Here is a 20,445-nt window from a genome sequence, read left to right as displayed (position 1 = left end):
CCATACAGTAAATGGCTGCAGCAGTCAACAAGACCTTGGACTTGGCAAAGCAGCTCTTCAATGAAGGCAATGAATGCTACCTGCAGGGGATTCACATCAAGCGAAGCTTCTGGCTAACGTTCAGAGATAACATGCCCGCTCTATCAAGACCTCGGCTAAGACGACAACCTCTATTAAGATAGCTTAATGATTCAACCTTGCTACATCATGATTAAATGACTGAAAATGGGGACAGTTAACATTCAGAGGATGATGGCTGCCCCCCAGAATAACTGTTACATGGAAAGCAAAAAGATCAGGACCGCATCAGCAACCTCTTTTGCTGAAACCTTAGCAAAGGTACAGGTAGTCTCTTGGCTAGCACGGCTGCAAGGAAGGAATATTTACTGCTGCATCTGGTTGGTTTCTTCACACATTGCCCAAGGAGCAGGAGGGAGCACACCTGCATACGTTTAGCATGAATAATAAGCACTGTTAAAGTAACAGTAAACATAATAGTGTCTGGGAACATTCCTGGCCCTTAGAATGCAATTGTCTGTATCACTGCACAGTTAGAATGGTTCCCAATAGGCCAACTGGGCGTCTCCCAAGCAATTCCTGCGCACGGCTTGGAAACGAAGAATCTCCAGATGAAGCCCCACTGGAGAGCTGCATACTGCCACCCCGCTGGAGACTGAGACGGTTTGACTGCATAGGAACGGGTCACTCTGCGCCAGCTGGCCTCAACACGGGAACATTCACGGGCACATTTCACTTACTAGCAGAGATGTCGTCTCAGGGACTGGGGCAGAATACTTTACGTAGGCAGTACTGGAAACTCAAAATCTATGTAACAGAGTCCAACGAGCCAGGGTGGCCTATCATAAGCAGCTGCACAAACGTATGGAACAGCAAGCAGCACTCAGTTCAACCCTGCCAAAGTGCGGTCTGAACATCTGCAACGTAAGCAATAGAAATTAGGCCCAATTGTGTGGCCACATTGGGTTCAAGCCATTTGCCTTGGTTACAGAAGCCAGACTCAAGGGGTAGCTTTGGAGGTTAGTCTCCCTGTACTGCAGCAGGGAGCTTCAAAGCCCAGAGAACATCAAACAGGGATGAGACAAAAAATGAACTCGTCTGCTGTGAGGACTCTGCCAGCCCGAGGAGCCCCCGCTGGACTCAGCACTTCGACGGCAAGGGCGAGAAACGGGGATTCCTCCTTACTGTTGTCTCATCTCCAGCCAGCGAGGGGCAGCCTCGGGCAATCCCTGGAGTCCAGGCAACCAGCTCTGTGTTGCTTAGGAATGGTTCATTTGGAAACAGCTGTTTTCTAAAGCGGTAAGTGCTAATCCAAAAAGTTAGTAAAAGTCTAAGTTACGAGCTGAGAAGACAACTTTAAATGTAAAAAACTGCCATAGAAGTTCTCAGCTCTACTCATGTCTAGTAGCATGTCTTACTATGCAGATGCCTTGCCATGTCCTTGTGACTCCCGAGACATGCTTTTTGCTCCAGCCTCACTCAGAGAAATAATGCTGAATGTTCATGACCGAAACACTACACATTATTACTACATTTTTTCTCTCATTTCAAGGAAGGCAATCATTTTAATGCTCTAACATACCTACTTTTTTCTCTTAAAGCACATGTTAATGGTAAATTAAGAACAATCTTTCTTTAGATAAATACTAAAGTATTCCAAAGTCTAACCACAGAATTAAATATTAAGAGCCAATATACAAAAAAGACTATGATACCTTCAAAAAAGGAGTACTTACCAAGTTCTGCAGGCAGCTCTTTTATAGGATTTCTTTCTAAAAGCAGAGTTTTCAATTGCCTGTGCAATAAAAGAGAAAATGGAAGTAACTGTAAAAACAAAGTTAAAGTAAACAGAAACGCGAGAATATTTTTCCCTTTTAATTTTTTCTTCCCTTTGTTTCCCACTACAGAATGGACCCCTCAAGGAGAATCCATGCCAGTCCATCACTAACTTGAGTGCTAGAAAATGACTTGACTGCATACCCTAAAGCTTTCTAGTATGATAATCTAAAGTTTGCATTTACACCCATGAACCTCTATATACTATTTCAACATTTAGCATCTGATCTTTTTCTGCAAAGCTTGTTATCACTGTCGGGGTTGATATAACTGCTGACTGTTCCAGTTACAAACACGTTGTTTTCCCTTGTTTTTTAAAATTTTGCTGAGCTGCAACTGTTTGGGTTGTTGAATGCCTTCCTAAACTTGAGCTAAAACCGCTCAGCCATTTTTGATAATGAGATTAGAAATAAATTTGTCCTATCTATATTTAATTTTTCTTTTTTTGAGAAGCTCTAGTGTTCCCATTCTTGGAAAGAGTCTAGAAATTCAGCATGGGTCAGGCATTTATGCCGCAGTTGTATTTTTTGATATCTCTATGAAAATCTGCTCACATTTGGATAAATTCTAAGCTTTTGAAAAATCTCAGTTTGCCTGTGCTCAGAGAACAGTTTGTATTGTTTAGCAAACAAAATGTCCAGAGTTGCTGTATACAGTAAATGTACTCTGTTGTACAGACTGCCTCTGCGAGCCGCTGAGCTATTGAGTATTTAGGACACAGTGGACACTTCATCCGAAAGAAGGGAGGTTGCCTCTTTTTCCCCTTGCAGCACATACCTGCTGATATCCAGACACAGCAGGGAAGCAAGCAAGCAAACAAACAAATTCAGATACAGATAGGAAAGAAAAAGCCCACTCCAAACCAGTCCTCAAGAAAGCTTAACGTGTACGAAAACAGGGACCACCCTGAATAAATTGGGATAGAGACCTGCTGAAGAGGAAAGAACTGGAAACATCCAGACTGGGTGAAAAGCACAGATAAAGCAACTATATTAGAAGCTAATAGAAACAGAGACTGTACAGAAACCCATACTTCTCGAATTTTTGAGTTTTTTTGAACACTTCATTTTGCAATTTTAATAACATTCTTTTAAACAGTTTTTAATATCCACCAACCTATCAGATCAAATTATAGAGACAATGCACTGCCCATGCCATATATGAAATCTCATTTTACTGTAAATGAAAACCCATTAACTTTTCTAAATGTTGCCATTTTTTAGCTTGTTTACTGTTAAAATTCAACAAAACAAACTAAAAGAAAGCTTGGTAGTTTCTGTCATAATATTTCTTTACCTCTAGGAAAGAAAACCCAAAACAAATATTTTGGCAGCTGCTCAACTCTGGATTAACATTTGTGGCAATATTTTAAGACATTTCAATTCAACCAAGAAATTAAAGTACTGTATTCATAAAATCATATTATTTTTGAAGCAGAATATTCTATCCTGTTGAGCTCAAAAAGCTAAGTGGAAATGCCAGGCGATTCCATACTCCAAAATCCAAATCCCTTAATGACCTCTTCTGAGAGGCCACATCAAATCAAACATTGATTCTGCTAAGTCTTGTTGGAAGGTAACGTTTGCAGCAACGATGATGTGGCACGTGCCCTTCACTGATCCCTGCTCATCCACACTCCACATCTCACAGGGATGTCTACGCAGAAAATGCTAAGGGCTCATCCTTCTCCCCCTCTCTGCACACTACTCCAAGACACCACTTCCACAATTTAGGTGATGTTTTTGTGTTGACTTGGCCAAATTCTAGCCGTAATATCTATTAAAACCAATGCAAAAGATTCTCAGACAACTTCAAGGGTCAATGGAACAGGCCCCAAGCTAGCAAAATGTTTCATTCAATCTCTGCTTTTCAACGAAAATTACACTTTCAGCTTCTTCTGCAGTCAAGAATATCCACCGAATTTCTGAACATCTTAAAAAATACATTACACTCGGGCATGTCATAAGGACAAAGTGAAATTACACTAATGCTGCGAAATTAAGTAATACTCAGTTAGTACTTTTGATAGGCATTTTCTAAAAACTGAGCTGTTGTTTGAAGTCAAGGGACAAATACAAACAAAATAAAGTATATGCTTGACTAATGAGCAACACGGGTTATTTTCCAGGAAAGCGCACACAGAAAATGCCTTCATCTCGAAGGCTTTCAACCACTCATGCAACGACGATCACATTATTCACAAACAGTACTGAACTACACTAAACCATTTACAACCCCAGTTCTCTATAGAAAAATGTGTATGTAATCCTGTCCAATTTAAAAATAACTTATGAAAACTGTATTTAAAAGATATAAAAACATCATTAAACTTGACATTTGCAGCTATTTTCAGAGGCTTAATGTTCATTTACTCTATTTTTGTAATCAAATGTTAAATATCTAATGGTTCACAAATTGCATACAACAAATGATCTTATAATGCCTTTAAACAACTTGTCCTCATCACAAAATGCCATGAAATTGTTCTGGTAAATTCTGTAGCACGTACTATTCAAAGGTTGCCTCCTTTTCCTCATTAATTTCCGTGAAGCATGGGTAATCTTTTAGAACCATAAATGCAAGCTAACCTTCTTCAGCGTTGGGGCTTTTCTCCTCCCAGTAATAAATTCATTTCTCTGTTCTTGTTAATTAATATGTATTATGATCTGTCGTCTTCCATTTTTGTACTGAGAAGCAAGGAATTGTCCAAGGACATTAAAAAAATTGGTGAGGAGTTAATTTTGGTGATCATGGCAACATGAGATCAAATGTGCTTTTTAAGTTCACTGCAACACATGGGTACAGATCAGTGACTGCTAATTAATCCTTCCTACAGTTATTAGTACGTCAGACAACCACCAAAAAAATTAATGAATAATATTCTTTGATCAACTGAACTATCAAACTATCACTCACCGTCACCGAGTGACGCAAGAGGTTTGGCACTATGGGTCCCAGTTTTTGCCTCCCTTATGACACTAGAAATAGAAGCAGCTAAAGTAAAAAAAAAGTGCAAAACTTATCTGAAAAGAGTAACAGGTCTTACATTCCTGAAGAAAGATGAGTTTAGAAATTCACTAACATATTATGTTAAATAATATAGCTTTTAGTTAAAAAAAAAAAAAAAAAAAAAAAAAAAAAGAGCTTAATTACCGTTCTCCTGAACTGAGGTCAATGCCAAACAAAAGTATATAAAAGTCTTACAGTTACAGTGAAATTGTGGTAATGTGAATAGAAGAAAAATACAATTATTATTAAATTATCAGCATGACCAGCATCTTACCTGTGGTAGCCAATTCCAGGGGGAATAGTTTTAATCTTGTTGTACCGGAGATCCAGCCAAACAAGATGCGGCAGCTTTTGAAACAAATCCTCGGGAATCGCTGATATGACATTTCCTTCCAGATGAAAGTGCTAATAGAGAAAAACATAAATATGCTTTAAAGCCAGAAGTGGACAGACTGTTCCTTGGCATGCAAAACGCTAAATGTGAAAACTGAGGCTGCTTCTCGCTTTTGTGAAAAGAATATTGCTAAAGGGCGTTGAAGAGTACACAGCTCTATAAATTACACAGTGATTTAATTAATAAGGGCTTTTTTAAAAAGTGGAGATTAAAAATCATAGCTAAGATTTCTAGTTTTCATCTGACAAAGTAACGAGCCTTTACACGTCCCGTGCTAAGCTTAAGCCAAAGCTATCGGAACGACTGCTAACAATTTGCTCACCTTTATGTTGGGCGGTTTATATATTTCCTCGGTAAGATGCTGAATGTTTTTTCTGCTGACATCCAGAGTATTCGAGGAAGACGACAGGCACTCTTCAACAGCTCTCCTGATCTCTTCGGACGGATTCGGACCGGATGAGTTTCTCTCTCCGAGGCGTCCATCTTCCGAACGACCGCCGTGGCCAAACTCCCCAGAACAGCCGTCGTCCATTTTAGCAAGCCCGGAGCACTGACTCAGTGAACCGAACCCATCGGCCAGTCGTGAGCTGAGAAAAACAACCAGAAAAATACATTGAAAAAGAGAGTATATATGAAACAAGCTTCTTTTCTTCCCCTATATGCTGTATATATGCGTTAAATAAACTCCCTCCCCAAGGCGTACTGTTCCACCCGGCCCTCTGGCCGCCCCGCTCCCGCTCAGGCCTCCCTCCCCTCCGCGCCCTCGCGTTGGGGAGCCCCGCGCGGCCGCGCCGGCCTCGCTCCAGAACCCCCCAAACGAGGTGGCGGTTTTACGCGGTTTATTCCCCAAATGCAAAAGGAGGGTGGTGCATGGAACCCGCCGCGGGGTCCTCCTCAGGAGGGGGCAACAACGGCAGTGATTTTTGTCTCCCTCAGCTGCAGGCGTAAATCGTTTTGGCTGCCTGAAACATGTTTTGGATGTTCGCGTACCGCCAAAAATCATCTGGAATTTTCTGGAAAAAAGAGCTCAGCGCCAACGCACCCCCCTAGGCGCCGCGGCGAAGCCGGGGATGCTCCTTCCCCCGGCTCTGCAGGGGCGGCGCCAGCCCCGCGGCCGCGGCGCCCCCCGCTCGAACCGCCGGCCGCGACTCCCCGCCTCAGCGCGGCCTCCGCCCGCCACCGCCGCCTCGGGGCCGCACCGGCCCGCGCGTCGCCATGGCAACGCCCGGCACCCGCGCGCGGCTCCGCCCCAAACCCCGTCCCCCGGGGGACAGGCCCCGCCCCAAACCCCGCCCCCTCCCGGGGACAGCCCCGCCCCAAACCCCGCCCCCCTCCCGGGGACAGCCCCGCCCCAAACCCCGCCCCCCTCCCGGGGACAGCCCCGCCCCAAACCCCGCCCCCCTCCCGGGGACAGCCCCGCCCCAAACCCCGCCCCCTCCCGGGGACAGCCCCGCCCCAAGCTGTTGCAGGTAGAGCAAGTTTTTTACGCATTCACAGACCTGCCCGCAGAAATAGTAGGTGGGGAGCAATGCTATTCCCTTTTTCCAAAAGCCGTTTTCACTGATGGAATATTTTTCCCCGTGATAAACCTTACAAGGAAGAAAAATATCCATATTGATAGGGAAGTGGCCCTGCAATGGAAACCGTCACAGAATATCTCAAAGAACAGGGAATTATTTTCAGGTCCGCAAACAATTAAGTACACATTCATTTTTCAGAGACTAAATAGAATTATTTCCAGACTTCAAGCCTTTGCTCGAGACTTCCAGGCTCCCGTGTATGTTGTGAGCCTGGTTTAATGTAAGTATTAATTTCCTCATTGCTAAGATGTATGTGGCTGGGTTAACCTCACAAATGCAGAGTTAGTCCCCTTTTCTCTTAGAGTACTTACCCTACTTAAAACTTCTATATTTTTTTCCTATTCCCTTACAAATCCAGATAATTATGTTCCCAGTGATCCGACCCATAGTTTGATCTGCAGCACTAGTAAGGTTTAAAATACGGAAAATGAATTTGAAACTTTAGATAAATGATTTTTTTGGCTGGCTTGTACTGTGTGTATTAAACTAAACGAGAAAACAAAGCTATGGAGATGGGATTCCTTTAGAAAATCAAAGTTATGGAGATGGGATTCCTTTAGAAGCTGGCTGCATGCACAAGCCCTCGTTTCCACCTGCCGAGCGGAAACCGCCAGGTTTTCCCATGGTCTGGAAAGGCCAAGTGCCCATTGCGCCCCTGAAGAAAAGCACAAAATGGGTACTTGTAACGGCCAAAACTATCTCACAGCAAAGTACAGAGCCTTGGCAGTAAGCTGAGCATATTCTTTGAGGCTATTTAAGTGAGCAGATCCTAATTATGAGCAATACTCATAAACCAGAGGGCAAAACTCATGAAAACGGAAAATCAATGCCAAAGCTGTACTGAAAGAACTGCTGAGGCTTAAGCAGAACTGTGGGTTTTTTTGTGCAAGCCAAAAATATTTCAGTTAATTTGATTAAAACAACATTTAAAAGAGTTAGGATTAATACCATGAACATTATCCCATTTGTCAAAACAGGGATTATTTTAGGTACTTTAATCTCAACACTCTTATTACAGTTGTGTAACACTATGTTAACAGAAAAATGCTCTCATGTGCATTTCAGGGACAGAAAGGGACTCTGGAAAGGTATCCAACTTAACGGCAGACTTAGCTGAATCATCTTAAAACAGGACTTTCAGTGCTGCTTGTTTAAATCCACTTCTCCAGTTCAGTCTTCTCACTGAAATTTAAGTTCACCATGCAGTATCAGCAGACTGTCTCAATATCATTTCTTTAACCTGATGGTATCTAGACAGATCTTATGTAAATGAGGATGCAGAAGGGGATAATAGATGAAAAGGCAATGACACATCCCTCAATAGGTTCATTTTATTTTCAGCAAGTCAGCGTTACCAGCTTCAGTAGTAAAGCGACAGCCAGCATGCACAGCATTGCAGTGACCAACCTGAGCGACTTGGACACTGAATTTTTAGGTGGCAAAGCTGCTTCCGAGTTTGATGTTAAAAGGCTTACTTTTCTGCACGTCTTGGGACGCTGAGCTTTTTGGGCCATCCAGTGTCAAAACCTGAGGAACTGTTTTACAACTACAGTCATGCCAACAAAAATAGTATTGCATGCAAGATAGCAAGTGGGCAATATTTTGTATGGATTTTTTCTGATCTTGGGGGAGAACTGAGAATGTTTGGGCTTTTTGTGCGTTGGGAATTCCCTTCTAGAAGCAAAATCCAAGCAGGGATTGAACATACACAGAAAATTATACAATTTCTCAGTAGACAGAAATACCCTGAGGGCAGGCTGTGATAGCAGCCTGGTTGAGACGTGAAGGGACTGCGATGTGGCATACCGAAATGCCACCCGGTCTCCCTCTGCAACGCAGGCATCCCAGTAACAGCTCTTCACAGAGAACTGATGTCAGAACTAGGAGGAAGGCAAAGACCAAGAACTTGGATGGATCAGCTAAAGACTTACATAGTAAAAAGATATTTTGACAAATGTAGAAGCTCTCTGGACACTGAAAGATTTTCATAGATATTAGGGCACATTTTTTAATCCTTCAGCTGCAGAGGAAGCTGACAGCGCGCAGTATAGTGACATTAGCACAATTTATTATAGACCAAAATAAATGCCAGCTGACCTCTGAATATGCATAGGTCTGTACTTTTGGACTCTGCTGTTCTGCTGGGCAAGAAAGTGTCACATTTCATCTGCTGAACCACAAGCTTTCTCTCCTTCACAGAGGATACCAGTCTTTCTGAGAACACCAAGCTTATGCACTCTTCTTTTGATGGCACCTCAGTTCTTGAGTCTTAATACAGCGTGCTTGGAGCCAAATATTTTGCCAACTACTCTGGTGTGAATTCTGAACCACAGCCCTTCTTCCTCGGCTTTGGAGACAAGCTCCTCAGGCACCTCAAACGCGCCACTGCCGGTGGAACAGCGCTTTTGCCAGAGCGAAGCTGCCCCGCTGTGCTTCCCGTTAGTTATTTCTGCAGCATCTGCATTTCCCTGGCACTAAATCACAGCAGCTAGTTATCTCCCAGGACTCGGCGATCAGCCTGAGCGGGCTCTTCTTGGTGTATGTGTGCAAGAACCTCACGAGGGCACTGCAAAGCAAAACTGAACTCCTTATGGTGCTTCTTTGCTATTGAAGGTGGTGCTTGCAGACACCTCTAACGCTTCTTCACATTGTCATAGATTGATACAGGTGACAGAATGAATGGTGCCTGAGAGATGAGAGATCCTCATGCAGATGAATCAGTTGATTATGGATTCTAATGATGCTGTCCCATGACATTATTTTAGAAAGTGAACTACATAAGAAGCAAGTGACAATCAAACTTCAAAGAGAAGCGTTTATCTTCTCTGCTCAGATACTTGATCAGATTAGCAGGTACCTAAATCAATGAAACCTTACTAGCCTGTAACTTAAGTCAGGCAGCAAAGCTCTCCCTCAGCTTTCCACAATAAGAGTCATTATGCAAAAGAAGCCATTTCTTTCTATATAAAGCTACTTTTTATAGCTTTATATAGATTCCTAATATGCTAATAAATGAAAGAACTGGATGAGTGAATGAGTCTTATTAAAATACAGTAACATATGCTCTTAGTGAGACATTTGGGTAACCTAGATAAATAACATTACAAGCAGAAAAGTGAACAGACATGTAAATGAGAACAAACACGAAAGACTAGGAGAAGACAGAAATCACCCAGAACTTAAAGGGCTGAATTGCTCAGATGGTACCAGGAAAAGAATTTCTTTCAAAAGATTAGATAGAATGGTCAAGAAAGACCATTATAGAAGAATGAACATTAAACATGAAGGTAAAAACACATTTTAGGCTACAAATAGCTAAAACAAAACAATTAACTCACCTAGCATGCAGCTACCTCACCAGTACGAGAGGCAGAAGTTTGGTAGAGAGGGAGGCAGGCGTTTGTTTTACTCTGTAAGGTTTGAACACCTGCTGCTAAAATGCACGTAATCCATCTGCACTACAGCTTGCACCTGTGGAATCAGCAGGAGCCTCGCACGGGCAATGAAGTCTGTAGCCCTTCTGCTACCAGTCTGGATAAGATCTTAAATTTAAAGGTGCATGACAGCTGGTAGTGCTGTTCACACTTAATGCAGGCCACTGCAGATGATCAGTTAACTGTAGTGATGTAAAAAGACTTTGAAACAGCTGGATCAGAGCTATTACTATTAGCATCTTTAAAAACAGAATTGGCACTATTTACAGAAACACTAATGACAGGAAAATGTGTGAAATTTCCACTTTAAGTAATGTTTATCAAAGAATTATGTGTTCTTTTGGAGGGCTTTTTCAAAATAAGCATAGGCTTTTCCCTGTAGGCTTTCTTCTTGTTGAAGAAAGCATGTGAATTTTAAGTAATTAAGTAATACATTAAGTAATACAGTAATATTCCTTTCATCACCTTAAGCATGTTGCAGTTCAGGAGTGTCTTACCATACTTGTTTCCTTTGCAGATTTATGATAAATGGTAGCATTTTTGTTTAGAAACCTTTTTCAACAGCTCACTGGAAACAGATAACCACTAAATAATCTAAAAATGCCACTTCAGGCAGTTCACATTTTATTTACACTGGTTTTATTCAGCATAACTTCATTAATACCAGGGAAGTTGATCCTGATTTATACTGACAGGAGAATAAAATAATCCTCATTCCATGCAGCTGGTAGAAAGGCACAAAAGGAACCATTAAGTAACAGCTACCAGCAAAGGCTAACGTAAAATGATAAACTGCAGGACCTATGCTGGTTGATTTAAGTGTGAGATTAAGGATCAAAAATTCAAACACTATCTTCAGATTCCCTCATACTAGAGCAATTGGGTAAAGTAATTCCTGATACAAATCCTTTGATTAAAAGATTAATTGTGGAATTTATTTGGCCTGGCCTAGATTAGAATAGGTATCATCGTCTCCTGATTAAATGAATGAACAGTAGCTCTGCCTGTTGAATATCAGTGAGATTTTGATGAGACACAAAATAGGTGATACGGAATATATAAAAACCTGATGAGTTTGGTTTGAGCATATGTAATTCCGTAAGTTAGGGACGATTTCATAGCTGGCGAAATGAACAAAAAAGACGGCCTCCTGAAATCGGTGAGAAAAAAAGAGAATATGCAAAAGTAAACACAGATGGGAAAAGACAAACTCGTCCAAACGTAGATCCCTTGCTCTGTGTTTTTCAAGTCTCTCCTTGCATCCGTATAAAAGACTGTCATACAACAGTTTTAGTATCCGTTCCCGAATGCACATTTTCCTAACACTACTGTACATTACTGTCACTGTGGGGGGTAATCTGTGTTGATGCTCTTTTTTGAAGTGCAGCTGTTCACTGAAGGATGGACATCTTTCACTGTATGTTATTATGTCGATTTTGAATACTAGTATTAGACATGTGCACTCACTGAATAAAAAGAGAACCCTATCTTCAGATTTTAGAAATAAAAAATGGATACAATTCTGCTATAGAAATAACAAAGACCTGTATCTTGAACCTTCAAAATACCTGAACTGTGGGCTGACAGCAAATACTGCAGTCTGAGAGAAAACAAAAGGGTTACATTTGTCTTTTTTTGGTACTGATTTTGCACAACTGTAAATGACTGTGCACTGGCAATCATGACCCAGTATTTTCTTGTTCATAAACAGAGAAACTGATCCAAGACAGTAAGTATTTGATCCTTCTCTCAATTTCTTTTGGTATAAAGAAGGAGACAATAATAGAGCTCTGTCTGAATTATTCAAGAATACAAAGAGTTACAATTCTAAACAAATTAAGACATATTTGGAATGGAATTACAATATCTAAAATGGAAAAGATTATATAATACCATTTATACAAAGTCTTTGCAAATTAAATACAAAGTTCACTGGTACTAATGAAATGAGCAGGTGTGGTTTTGCCCAAAGGAAAGACCACCACTACACTATTTAGAGGCTATATAACAAAGACCATGCTGAAAGACAGCAGTGTCATTTCTCTGCTCTTTTCTTTCAGGTGTTCTCTAAAGTCAGTGTTTATCTCCCATTTCCCCTCCAACACAGTCATCTTTTCATCATTCAGATGTTGTCAGATATGGTTTAAGATTACAAGCAAAACCACTGTTTTTCCAACTGGAAGATCAGGAACAATTTAGATCATCAAAATATAATTTCCAAGGATGAAATACACCTAAAAGCAATTGTTAGTGGCCCAGATTCTCTGCCATGCCACAGAAGTCTGGAGTAACTTTACTAAACTCTTTTTCTCTTATCTCTGTGACATATGATCTTTAATGGTCAGAGCATAAGACATCAGCATGGCACAACAGTCTCCACATTTGGTACTTAGAGTAAGAATATCCTCCCTCAAATCAAAGCAGAGACAAAAATCAAATGAATTTACTGATGTGTAAGTGTGTAATGTGCCTGATCTAACTCATGGTAAACCTCACCCAGTTTGCTATTGAGGACAACATTCTCCCTGACAATTTCAGTGTTGTTGTTTAGATGAAATAGCGGGCATTGGGATTCAAATATGGGCACCTTTTTGAGGTAGAACTCCAAACAGAAGTCATGGGATCTTGCGGCTGAGTAATGCGCACAGGCTCCTGGTGACAGTGTAGCTCCTGCTGCTTCATTCTGAATAGGGAAAAGCCTCTGTTAAAAGCAACACTAGAAATCCAGTTTTCTTGGCCATGACTTAGGCAGGCCTCCTGCGCAGGCAGACCTCATCATAAAGATGATCATCATTTCTTAAGCTTTTGCAGCATTTGTTAGAACCTATATGTATGCCTATGGCTGATGTCCTAGAAAGCAGGAGTAAACAAGAGGATCTAATTTTAATTAGTCTATATTACTCTCAAGAATTTTGAGTAGCACTTAGTTGCCAGTGCTCTCAGTTGCACTGGAAAAAACCTTATAAGGCCTTTTATTTCTTTCCTATTTGACTTTTCTTTGTAATGTTGAAACTCCTTATTATACTTGTAATGAAGCATAACTTGGAAAAGCTGTTTGAAACCTCTTCAATTTCCTAGGTAAAAGAATCAAGAAGAAAGGTGAAATGAAATTCTCCTCTGATACTTGGACAATCAAATCCTTATTTCCCACTCTTTTTTTCCTACATCAGTGAATCTTGTATATTTAGCAAAAAAAGACTACAGTTCTACACTATGGATTTGATTGTCCAAATATTAGTGGAGAATGAGAGAGAAATGACAACTGAATGGCAGATACACTGAAGCTGTTTAAAGGCACCTCTCATACTTTTCCTACAGAATGTAATGGAAAGAAAAAGGAAGGAGTGAAAGCTGATAGCTCAGAGATTTGCAATGTATTTAAAACCAAAACTATCCCTAAACAAAGCAAAAATTACTGTCTTGTATAAAAATGTTCTGTCTTTTTATCTGAGAACTGTTCTTTCTGATTTTTCAAATATCCTTTAGGAACTATTCTTTGCCTTTGGGACATAGTTCTTAAATTACACCCTTCAAATACAAGTTTTGAGCTTTTAAAAATAATGACTAACTCCTAGCAAATATTCTATAAGGAGTACAATTACTAAAATATATCCATTTCAAAACCCAGTATAGAAGAAAACAGCATAAATTTTAAATTAAAGTACTAGTTATGAAGCAGCATCTCAGAAATTGCGAAAGCACTCATGGGATAACAAATACAATCTAATGGCTAGAGAGCTGTCACTTTCCCTGACAATCCTGCTGTCATTTGTTAACATTAAAAATGATTTCTGAGAAATTTATTAAATGAGACATTCCATGAGACATTTCATTTCAACAAGCTATAAAAATGGTACCGTAAGCATATTACTTCTCACCATTCAGCAAAGGTGAAAACAAGTCTGTAGTAGCTTGGAGTGGATTATAATTACTGTAGAGGAGCTCTGCTGCAATACTGAGTTTTATCATCTACAAAAGCAGAAAATCGCTAGAGCTAGTGAGATACGGACACTGATCGATGGGTACATTGTGCAATGTGTACAGCTCTTCCATGGCACGGTACTATACGGAACAAAAATGCAGCACGAGGTTTCCAATCAGAACTTCTCTTCCTCTTGTTTTAACCCTTCATACAGCAGGATGGAATAATGGAACATGGATTTGGGTACTTGTGTGTCGGCACACTCTGGGATAGCGATTGTGGACCACTCTTTTCTCCTATTACTTGAGTGTAAAGTCACAGGCCAGGATATTACTGAAGATAATGGAGCGTTACTCTGGATATTTCTGGGAAAATAAGGCACGTGATATAACTGTCTTTTTGTTCTGTTTCAAAACCGCGAAGCGAGCCTTGGGGGCTGTGGAGCAGCAACATGAGGAGCCCAATGAGGGACTCAGGAATGTGTGGCATGGAGATGCAGCTTCTGAGGGACTGGGACATTTGGTTCTGGGCACGTTTCCTGCCTCTGCTGCGCTGCTCTCAGTGCAGCCACAGAGACCGGCAGATGCCAGTCCCAAGTCACGCCTCTCGAAACTCCACTTCCCTAGTGACCCGCGGAGGTTATCCACTGACACCAATCTCTATGGCATTTGCTGAAAATCACTGTGCTTTCTCAGACAGCGAGACTAGATGGAGCATCGATGTTCTTTAATGTGTACTGAAGAGAACTCCGGGACTTAAATGTGCCTCCGTGAAACATTTGCATCCCACGCAGTGCCCAATTTGTATCGCACCCGTTACGGTGATAAGCGAACACCATCATTTCAGTCCCAGACAACTACTAACCTCAGGGCTGCTTTTTTTCTCCTCTGTATTGAAGTTTCCCATATAACATCTTCGGATGCAACGCAATAAAGATCTCTGTAGCAAGGAAGCCTCCGAAATGCTGTGGAATCTATATACAAGAAAAACATTGATTTTCTAAGCTACCCACTAACTTAAATGAAGTCCTTATTTTATTACAATAGCTGAAGAAAAATGAATGTGTCTGTCTTCACATTAATAAGGCAGAAAAGCAGCAGCAAGTACTAGTGACTAATTTAAGATGTGCTAGTTGCGCTTTCATAAATAACAACTGAACATTGTAAACGACTTGGCCATGATGTAATCTGATTGCCTTTCACAGTTGTTGTGATGTTTATGTATGAGTTTAAAAATAACTGAATTCAGTGAGATAGCCGCTAATAACGGACATGGCCCTGACACGATGGCGCTGAACTCTGCAGCGTCCGCCGCAAGGTTCACCTGAGCACGCGGGCGGTCGGGGAGGCGGTGGGACAGGGGCCATCCACATTCAACAAGTCGCATCTGCCTGGGAATCAATACAGAGTTTAGGAGATGGAAGAAGATGCCCGGGTGCTCCTCCAGCTCCGGGAGGGTTTAATTTCGCTCACATCGTCACCCAGCAGCTCCCCAGGTGCTTGAGAGCCGTGCGGTTACGCGGCCCAACCCAAGATGCCATGCCACGCTTCAGCCATGCGCATGGGGCCACCCAGAAGCCCCCTGAGAGGCCCGGCGACGGCGGCGCCTTAATTAGCACTGCTAATTGCAAACCACCCGAGCTTTAAAACCCGGTTTGGTGGCACCGGCAGCCGCGGCCATGTCGGACCTTGTGGGGAATCAGGCGCTTCCCGCCGCCGCCCTGACAGGAACCAGCCCCTTCCCCGCCCGGCCGCCTCCCGCCGCCGCCCTGACAGGAACCGGCCCCCTCCCGCCTCCCTAAGGCTGCCGGCGCCGCCCGGCTCCTTCCCGCCGCCGCCGTGGCAGGAACCGGCCCCTTCCCGCCTCCCCGGGGCTGCCGGTCCCGCCCGGCCGCCTCCCGCCGCCGCCCTGACAGGAACCGGCCCCCTCCCGCCTCCCTAAGGCTGCCGGCGCCGCCCGGCTCCTTCCCGCCGCCGCCCTGACAGGAACCGGCCCCTTCCCGCCTCCCCGGGGCTGCCGGTCCCGCCCGGCCGCCTCCCGCCGCCGCCCTGAGGTGCCGCGGCCCCTTGGCGCCGCCCCGCGGCGGCGGAGCGGAGCGGAGCGGGGCGGTCGCTGCCGGCGCCGCCGCCCGCCCCCCGCGATGAGCTCAGCGGGCGGAAGGCAGCGGCGCCGCCCGGCCCGGCCCGGCCCGGCCCTGCGCGCACCTGGGGGCGGCGCCGCCGCCGCCCGCCGGGGGGCGCCGCGGTGCGCGGCCCGCCCCGCTCCGCGCTCCCGCCCCCAGGCGCCGCGGCCGCCGCTCCGCCGGGCTCCGCCGCGCTCCGGGCTGCGCCGCGCTGCGGCTGCGGCAGCGGCCGCGGGGCGGGAGGCAGCGCGGGCGGCGCGGCCATGCGGGCGGGCGGCGCGTGAGGGCGGCGGGGCGGGCGGCAGCGCGGGCGGCGCGGGGCATGCCCGCCGCCTCGCCTCGCCTCGCCTCCCGATGTTCCACTGGGGCAAGTGGAGGAAGAGGATGGGCGCGAGCGCCTCCGCCTCCCGCAGACCCGTGTTCGACGAGCGCGAGGACGGTGAGCGCGGCGCGGCCACCTGTGGGGCCGGGGGCGGCGGGCGGGGGGGCTCGTTAGCCCTGCGGGGTGATTAGCGGTCCTTAACCCTGCGTCTCCCTCGCCGCGGAAGCGGCTCCCCCAGTTGCCCCCAGTTAGCGCGCTGGGGCAGGGCCGAAATGCGGCGCGGAGCCGCTGCGGGCGCGTTGGAAGAACCCCTCTGCCCGTGCCCCTCTGCGCCGGCGAGGCTGGGTCTGCGCGGCCTCCGGCGGGCGCTGCTGCCGTCCGGGGCTTCAGCGCGGCCGCTTCCCGCTTCTGGATGCGGTGGGTCGGCAGAAGCGGTGAGCAAGGCGATTAAAACCACTTAAATCGGAGGCTTGGCTGATTCAGAAAGCCTCGAATTCCCCGTATTCACCCGCTACCGAGAAGAAAGTGAACTTTGCGATGAGCAAGCGTGGCCAAAAACCCGAATATATGAAATAAGCTGCTCTTCAGCAGCGCTTTGCAATAGCGCGGACTCGTAATACCCTATTTTCTCGGTTTCGCCTGCTTTTCCATCGCTCGTTAGCGTGTGCGGAGCAGTCAGCGCCGTTCTGGTGAACTCGTATTTACTGGCACGGCGCGGTTGCCATGGAGATCGCTTAAGGCATTCCAATAACTTCCTTAAATAAAGACGCCAGTTAATACTTTGGTTCTGTGTGTGGCATGGTGTGGAGGATTTATCAGTCCTGGCAACTTAGCGGGGGAAGAAACTGAGCAAAATAGGTTTGTGTGTGAAATATTACCCGTAGCTTCTCAATGCCGGGTATACAGGAACGAGCCAGACTGAAGTCCGAAGTAAATGGTTAAGTTAATTTTAATTGTAAAAGAGGGTTATGTCAATTTGAGGTTAACATCTATCCTAGTGAGTAAAACCACAAAGTCCGGAGTATCCCTGGACCTGCCCAGAAATGCTCCATTTCCCGGTCGGCCTCGTGGGTTTTCTCTCGATCCTCCGGTTCTTTCGGCATCGCTTTCGGTGACGCTAGAACTGAACTTTTTCCAGGTACTGTTTGTCAGGGCAGGGTCCCTCCTCCTGGAAAACACCGATTTCTCTTAATTGTGAGCTCAATATAGGCCAAGTCCTTAGAATTTTATCTGAACTAATGTGGAAGAATGGATAACGTGTCTTTTCCTGACACTCCCGTTTTTGGTATTGTGCTTGAGTGCAGCATACGCGTTTTGATGTTTCATGCTTGCTGATACCATCCTTGAAATATTTTAGAGCATTTCAGAGCTATGATCCAGTTCACGGGAAGGCTGACTTTGACAGGAGCGTGTCTTCATGCTTCCTGATTACTTACAGAAAGCTTTAATGCATGCGGAGACTGCTTCCCCTCACTTTTATGAATATTATCTTAAAGTAGCATTATTTATACAGAAAAGTTTGCATGTGCAGTGATTGCTAAAAATACCTCGGTTCCAGGTACGTGCTGCAGCTGCCTGTCTAGAGATGCTGGGTAGTTGCATCTTTTTGACAGCGAGTCCTCAGCAGCGAGTTGTACCCTGTTTCTGAGCAGAGCAGGTTAGTGCGTGTAACTGAGCTTAAACTGAACTCGGGTCTGCCGGACTCCTTAATTGAGACTAGTGCAGTTGCCACTTTCTTATCCAAACGTTGCTTTACAGAAACACATGCAAAGCTTTTGTTTTCGGCAGTAGTTCTCTGTGTAAAACTAAACTATAAATTGATTTTTGGGATGCCGTATTTCTTAGCGTATGCAAAGATGTTATGACGTTGTTATACGCAGCTGGAAGAGGACTGTTTGGGCTATAGGCTGAGCACGCAGCGCTATGCCAGGCTGGGATTAGGGTGACCTCAGCAAGCCTCAGTGCATCACGGTGGCTTGTGAATTTGTGGTACGTACTCAGCTCCTATAAGCAGGTACTGTTTTCCCTCAGGAAAAACAGGTCTCTGTAAGGCCTTTTTGGGGTTTCTTATTTACTGATGCAAGAACCTTGTCACTTCATCTGTGAATTTCTTCCCTGAAACGGAAGACAGCGTGGTCTGGGGCTTCTGCCCCTCCTCTCCCCCCTCCAAGCTGTTCCCTGCTCTGAGGTTTCAGATCTCTGCTCCAAAGCACAGAAGCACCAGGATTTCCAACAAGGCGGTTGTAAGACTTGCTTTTGATGTAGGTAGAAGATGTTTTTACTGTCATTCTGGGGAATTATCAGACAAATTTTTGTTGACCTTTTTTGACCAAAAGGGAAAACCATCATTGTGAAGCCAACAAGATTATTTCAGCCCAAATATCCTTAAAGTTAGCAAAGTTGCTGGCAAATGAAAAACGCTTGAGTAATAGAAAATACTAGGAACTCTTACACTTGGTGTTATTAGCTGTGCCCACAGTTAGGTTACGTGAGAGAGGGGGAAAAAGTATAGCACGATGTATCTTGATGCGCAGTTATACCTAAGAATACTTTAAAAAGTGAGTTTTGGTCATGGATCCTCCTGGATCAAAGTGGCTTACTGACAAAGAGTGTATAAATATGAATGAAAATATGGAAAGCCATCTGGTGCTCTCCGTGGAGCTGCCTTTTCGCTCGTTCAGACCGAGGCGATGGGTCTGGGGCCTCTTTGCCTGTTGTGCCCCATCAGTGCAGTGCTGCCGAAAGGAGAGTTACAGCTGATTCAAGGGGATTTAATGCTGCAGCCTAATTATTTTAATCATGATCAGTATTTTGTCCTGATCCTGTGATTGCCAACCTCTTATCTGACTGCTTATCTACCAGTGTGCTTATGGCTTTTTAAGGGGAGCAAATGCATTTTCTCTTATTTGGGTTAAAGCTGACTTTTTGAAATAGTTCCTAGTTTTACAGTTCACAGGTGTAGCTCTCACAGTAAGTTAGTCTGACTTAAATATGTGCTGTAGGATTAGTCCTCAGACAGGATGAAGTGAGCGTGGGAGTTTTCTTCTTCTCCAAGAATGATCTGTCTGAAATTCTTTAGCTCAAGCAATATTAGGGAAACTCAGCAGATTGGAATCTGAAAATGAAGGGTATTGCTGGTTGCAGTTATTTTCTTTGACGAATAAGGAGATGCTCGTTTCTGTACCTAGGTACCTAATTCTGCGCTACGAGAGGGCTTGACTTTGGTGCTCACGGGTCCCTTTTTCCTTGGCACGAGCACTGTTAGACCCGCGGTGAGTGTAGCCCACGTGGCCCAGGCTCAGAAGCGTCTGCTAGGGACGTGCTTAGGCGTCGCTCAGCTTTTTAGAGGGCAGCTCCGCTTTGGAGATGCATTCATCTCTTTATACCTGCAACAGTAGCGTGCAGTGTTTTAAAAGAAAATGTGTGGCGAGGGATTGCCCGGGAGGAAGCCTTTCTCCTTCAAGAGGGAGCATCTGAAGCGTTGTAAAACCTTGTCGTGCCAAGGCCTCTGTTCTTCCAAGGGGCCTGGAATCATAACAAAACCGTAGCACTGTCATGGACTCGGTCTCCTCCCACACCTGAATGTATTTATATACGTGGCTCTAAAAGTGATGGAACCTATAAAAGAGTCCAGCTTTATGAATGCCCAGTGCAAATTCCCACGGTGAGCAATACCATTCTGTAAGAATGTATTTTCACGGTGAGGTGAAAAGCTACTAAGCATCTTGAAAATGTTTTCTTAGCCGCTCGGTTTGTTGGAGCTGAAGTACTTCAGCTGCAGGAATATATCGGGCCCAGAAGACTCTTA

At 44.5% G+C, this 20,445-nt stretch overlaps 2 protein-coding genes and 1 long non-coding RNA gene across 9 annotated transcripts in view; 1 reads left to right on the top strand and 2 right to left on the bottom strand.

Moving 5' to 3' along the window:
- The window catches only part of LRRC27 (leucine rich repeat containing 27), a 37,865-nt gene extending 31,464 nt beyond the window's left edge, over positions 1-6,401 (bottom strand). For 5 of the 6 annotated variants that reach the window (XM_064514425.1, XM_064514426.1, XM_064514428.1 and 2 more), the window contains exons 1-4: positions 6,248-6,312; positions 5,580-5,844; positions 5,138-5,268; positions 1,755-1,813 (exon numbers count right to left, since the gene is read on the bottom strand). In XM_064514425.1, the coding sequence (XP_064370495.1) occupies positions 1,755-1,813; positions 5,138-5,268; positions 5,580-5,789 (400 nt within the window). In that variant the 5' untranslated portion in view covers positions 5,790-5,844; positions 6,248-6,312. Of the gene's footprint in view, positions 1-1,754; positions 1,814-5,137; positions 5,269-5,579; positions 5,845-6,247 lie in introns of all 6 variants that reach the window. The other variant, XM_026115915.2, reaches the window with a different exon arrangement.
- A 4,409-nt stretch (positions 6,402-10,810) lies between these two features.
- On the bottom strand, positions 10,811-15,954 carry LOC135328774 (uncharacterized). Its single transcript, XR_010389816.1, has 3 exons — positions 15,517-15,954; positions 15,058-15,166; positions 10,811-12,954 (listed from the first exon to the last, which is right to left on the bottom strand). It is a non-coding gene; the product is annotated as an uncharacterized LOC135328774 (long non-coding RNA).
- A 386-nt stretch (positions 15,955-16,340) lies between these two features.
- STK32C (serine/threonine kinase 32C) overlaps positions 16,341-20,445 on the top strand; it is a 108,588-nt gene continuing 104,483 nt past the window's right edge. The window contains exon 1 of one of the 2 annotated variants that reach the window (XM_026115891.2): positions 16,341-16,754. In XM_026115891.2, the coding sequence (XP_025971676.1) occupies positions 16,670-16,754 (85 nt within the window). In that variant the 5' untranslated portion in view covers positions 16,341-16,669. The remainder of the gene's footprint in view (positions 16,755-20,445) is intronic. The other variant, XM_026115892.2, reaches the window with a different exon arrangement.

The sequence above is a fragment of the Dromaius novaehollandiae genome, chromosome 6 (genome assembly GCF_036370855.1).
Source record: "Dromaius novaehollandiae isolate bDroNov1 chromosome 6, bDroNov1.hap1, whole genome shotgun sequence".
NCBI classification, from domain to species: Eukaryota; Metazoa; Chordata; class Aves; order Casuariiformes; family Dromaiidae; genus Dromaius; species Dromaius novaehollandiae.
Note: the sequence above shows the minus strand (reverse complement) of the source record. Positions and strands in the feature narration are given on the sequence as shown.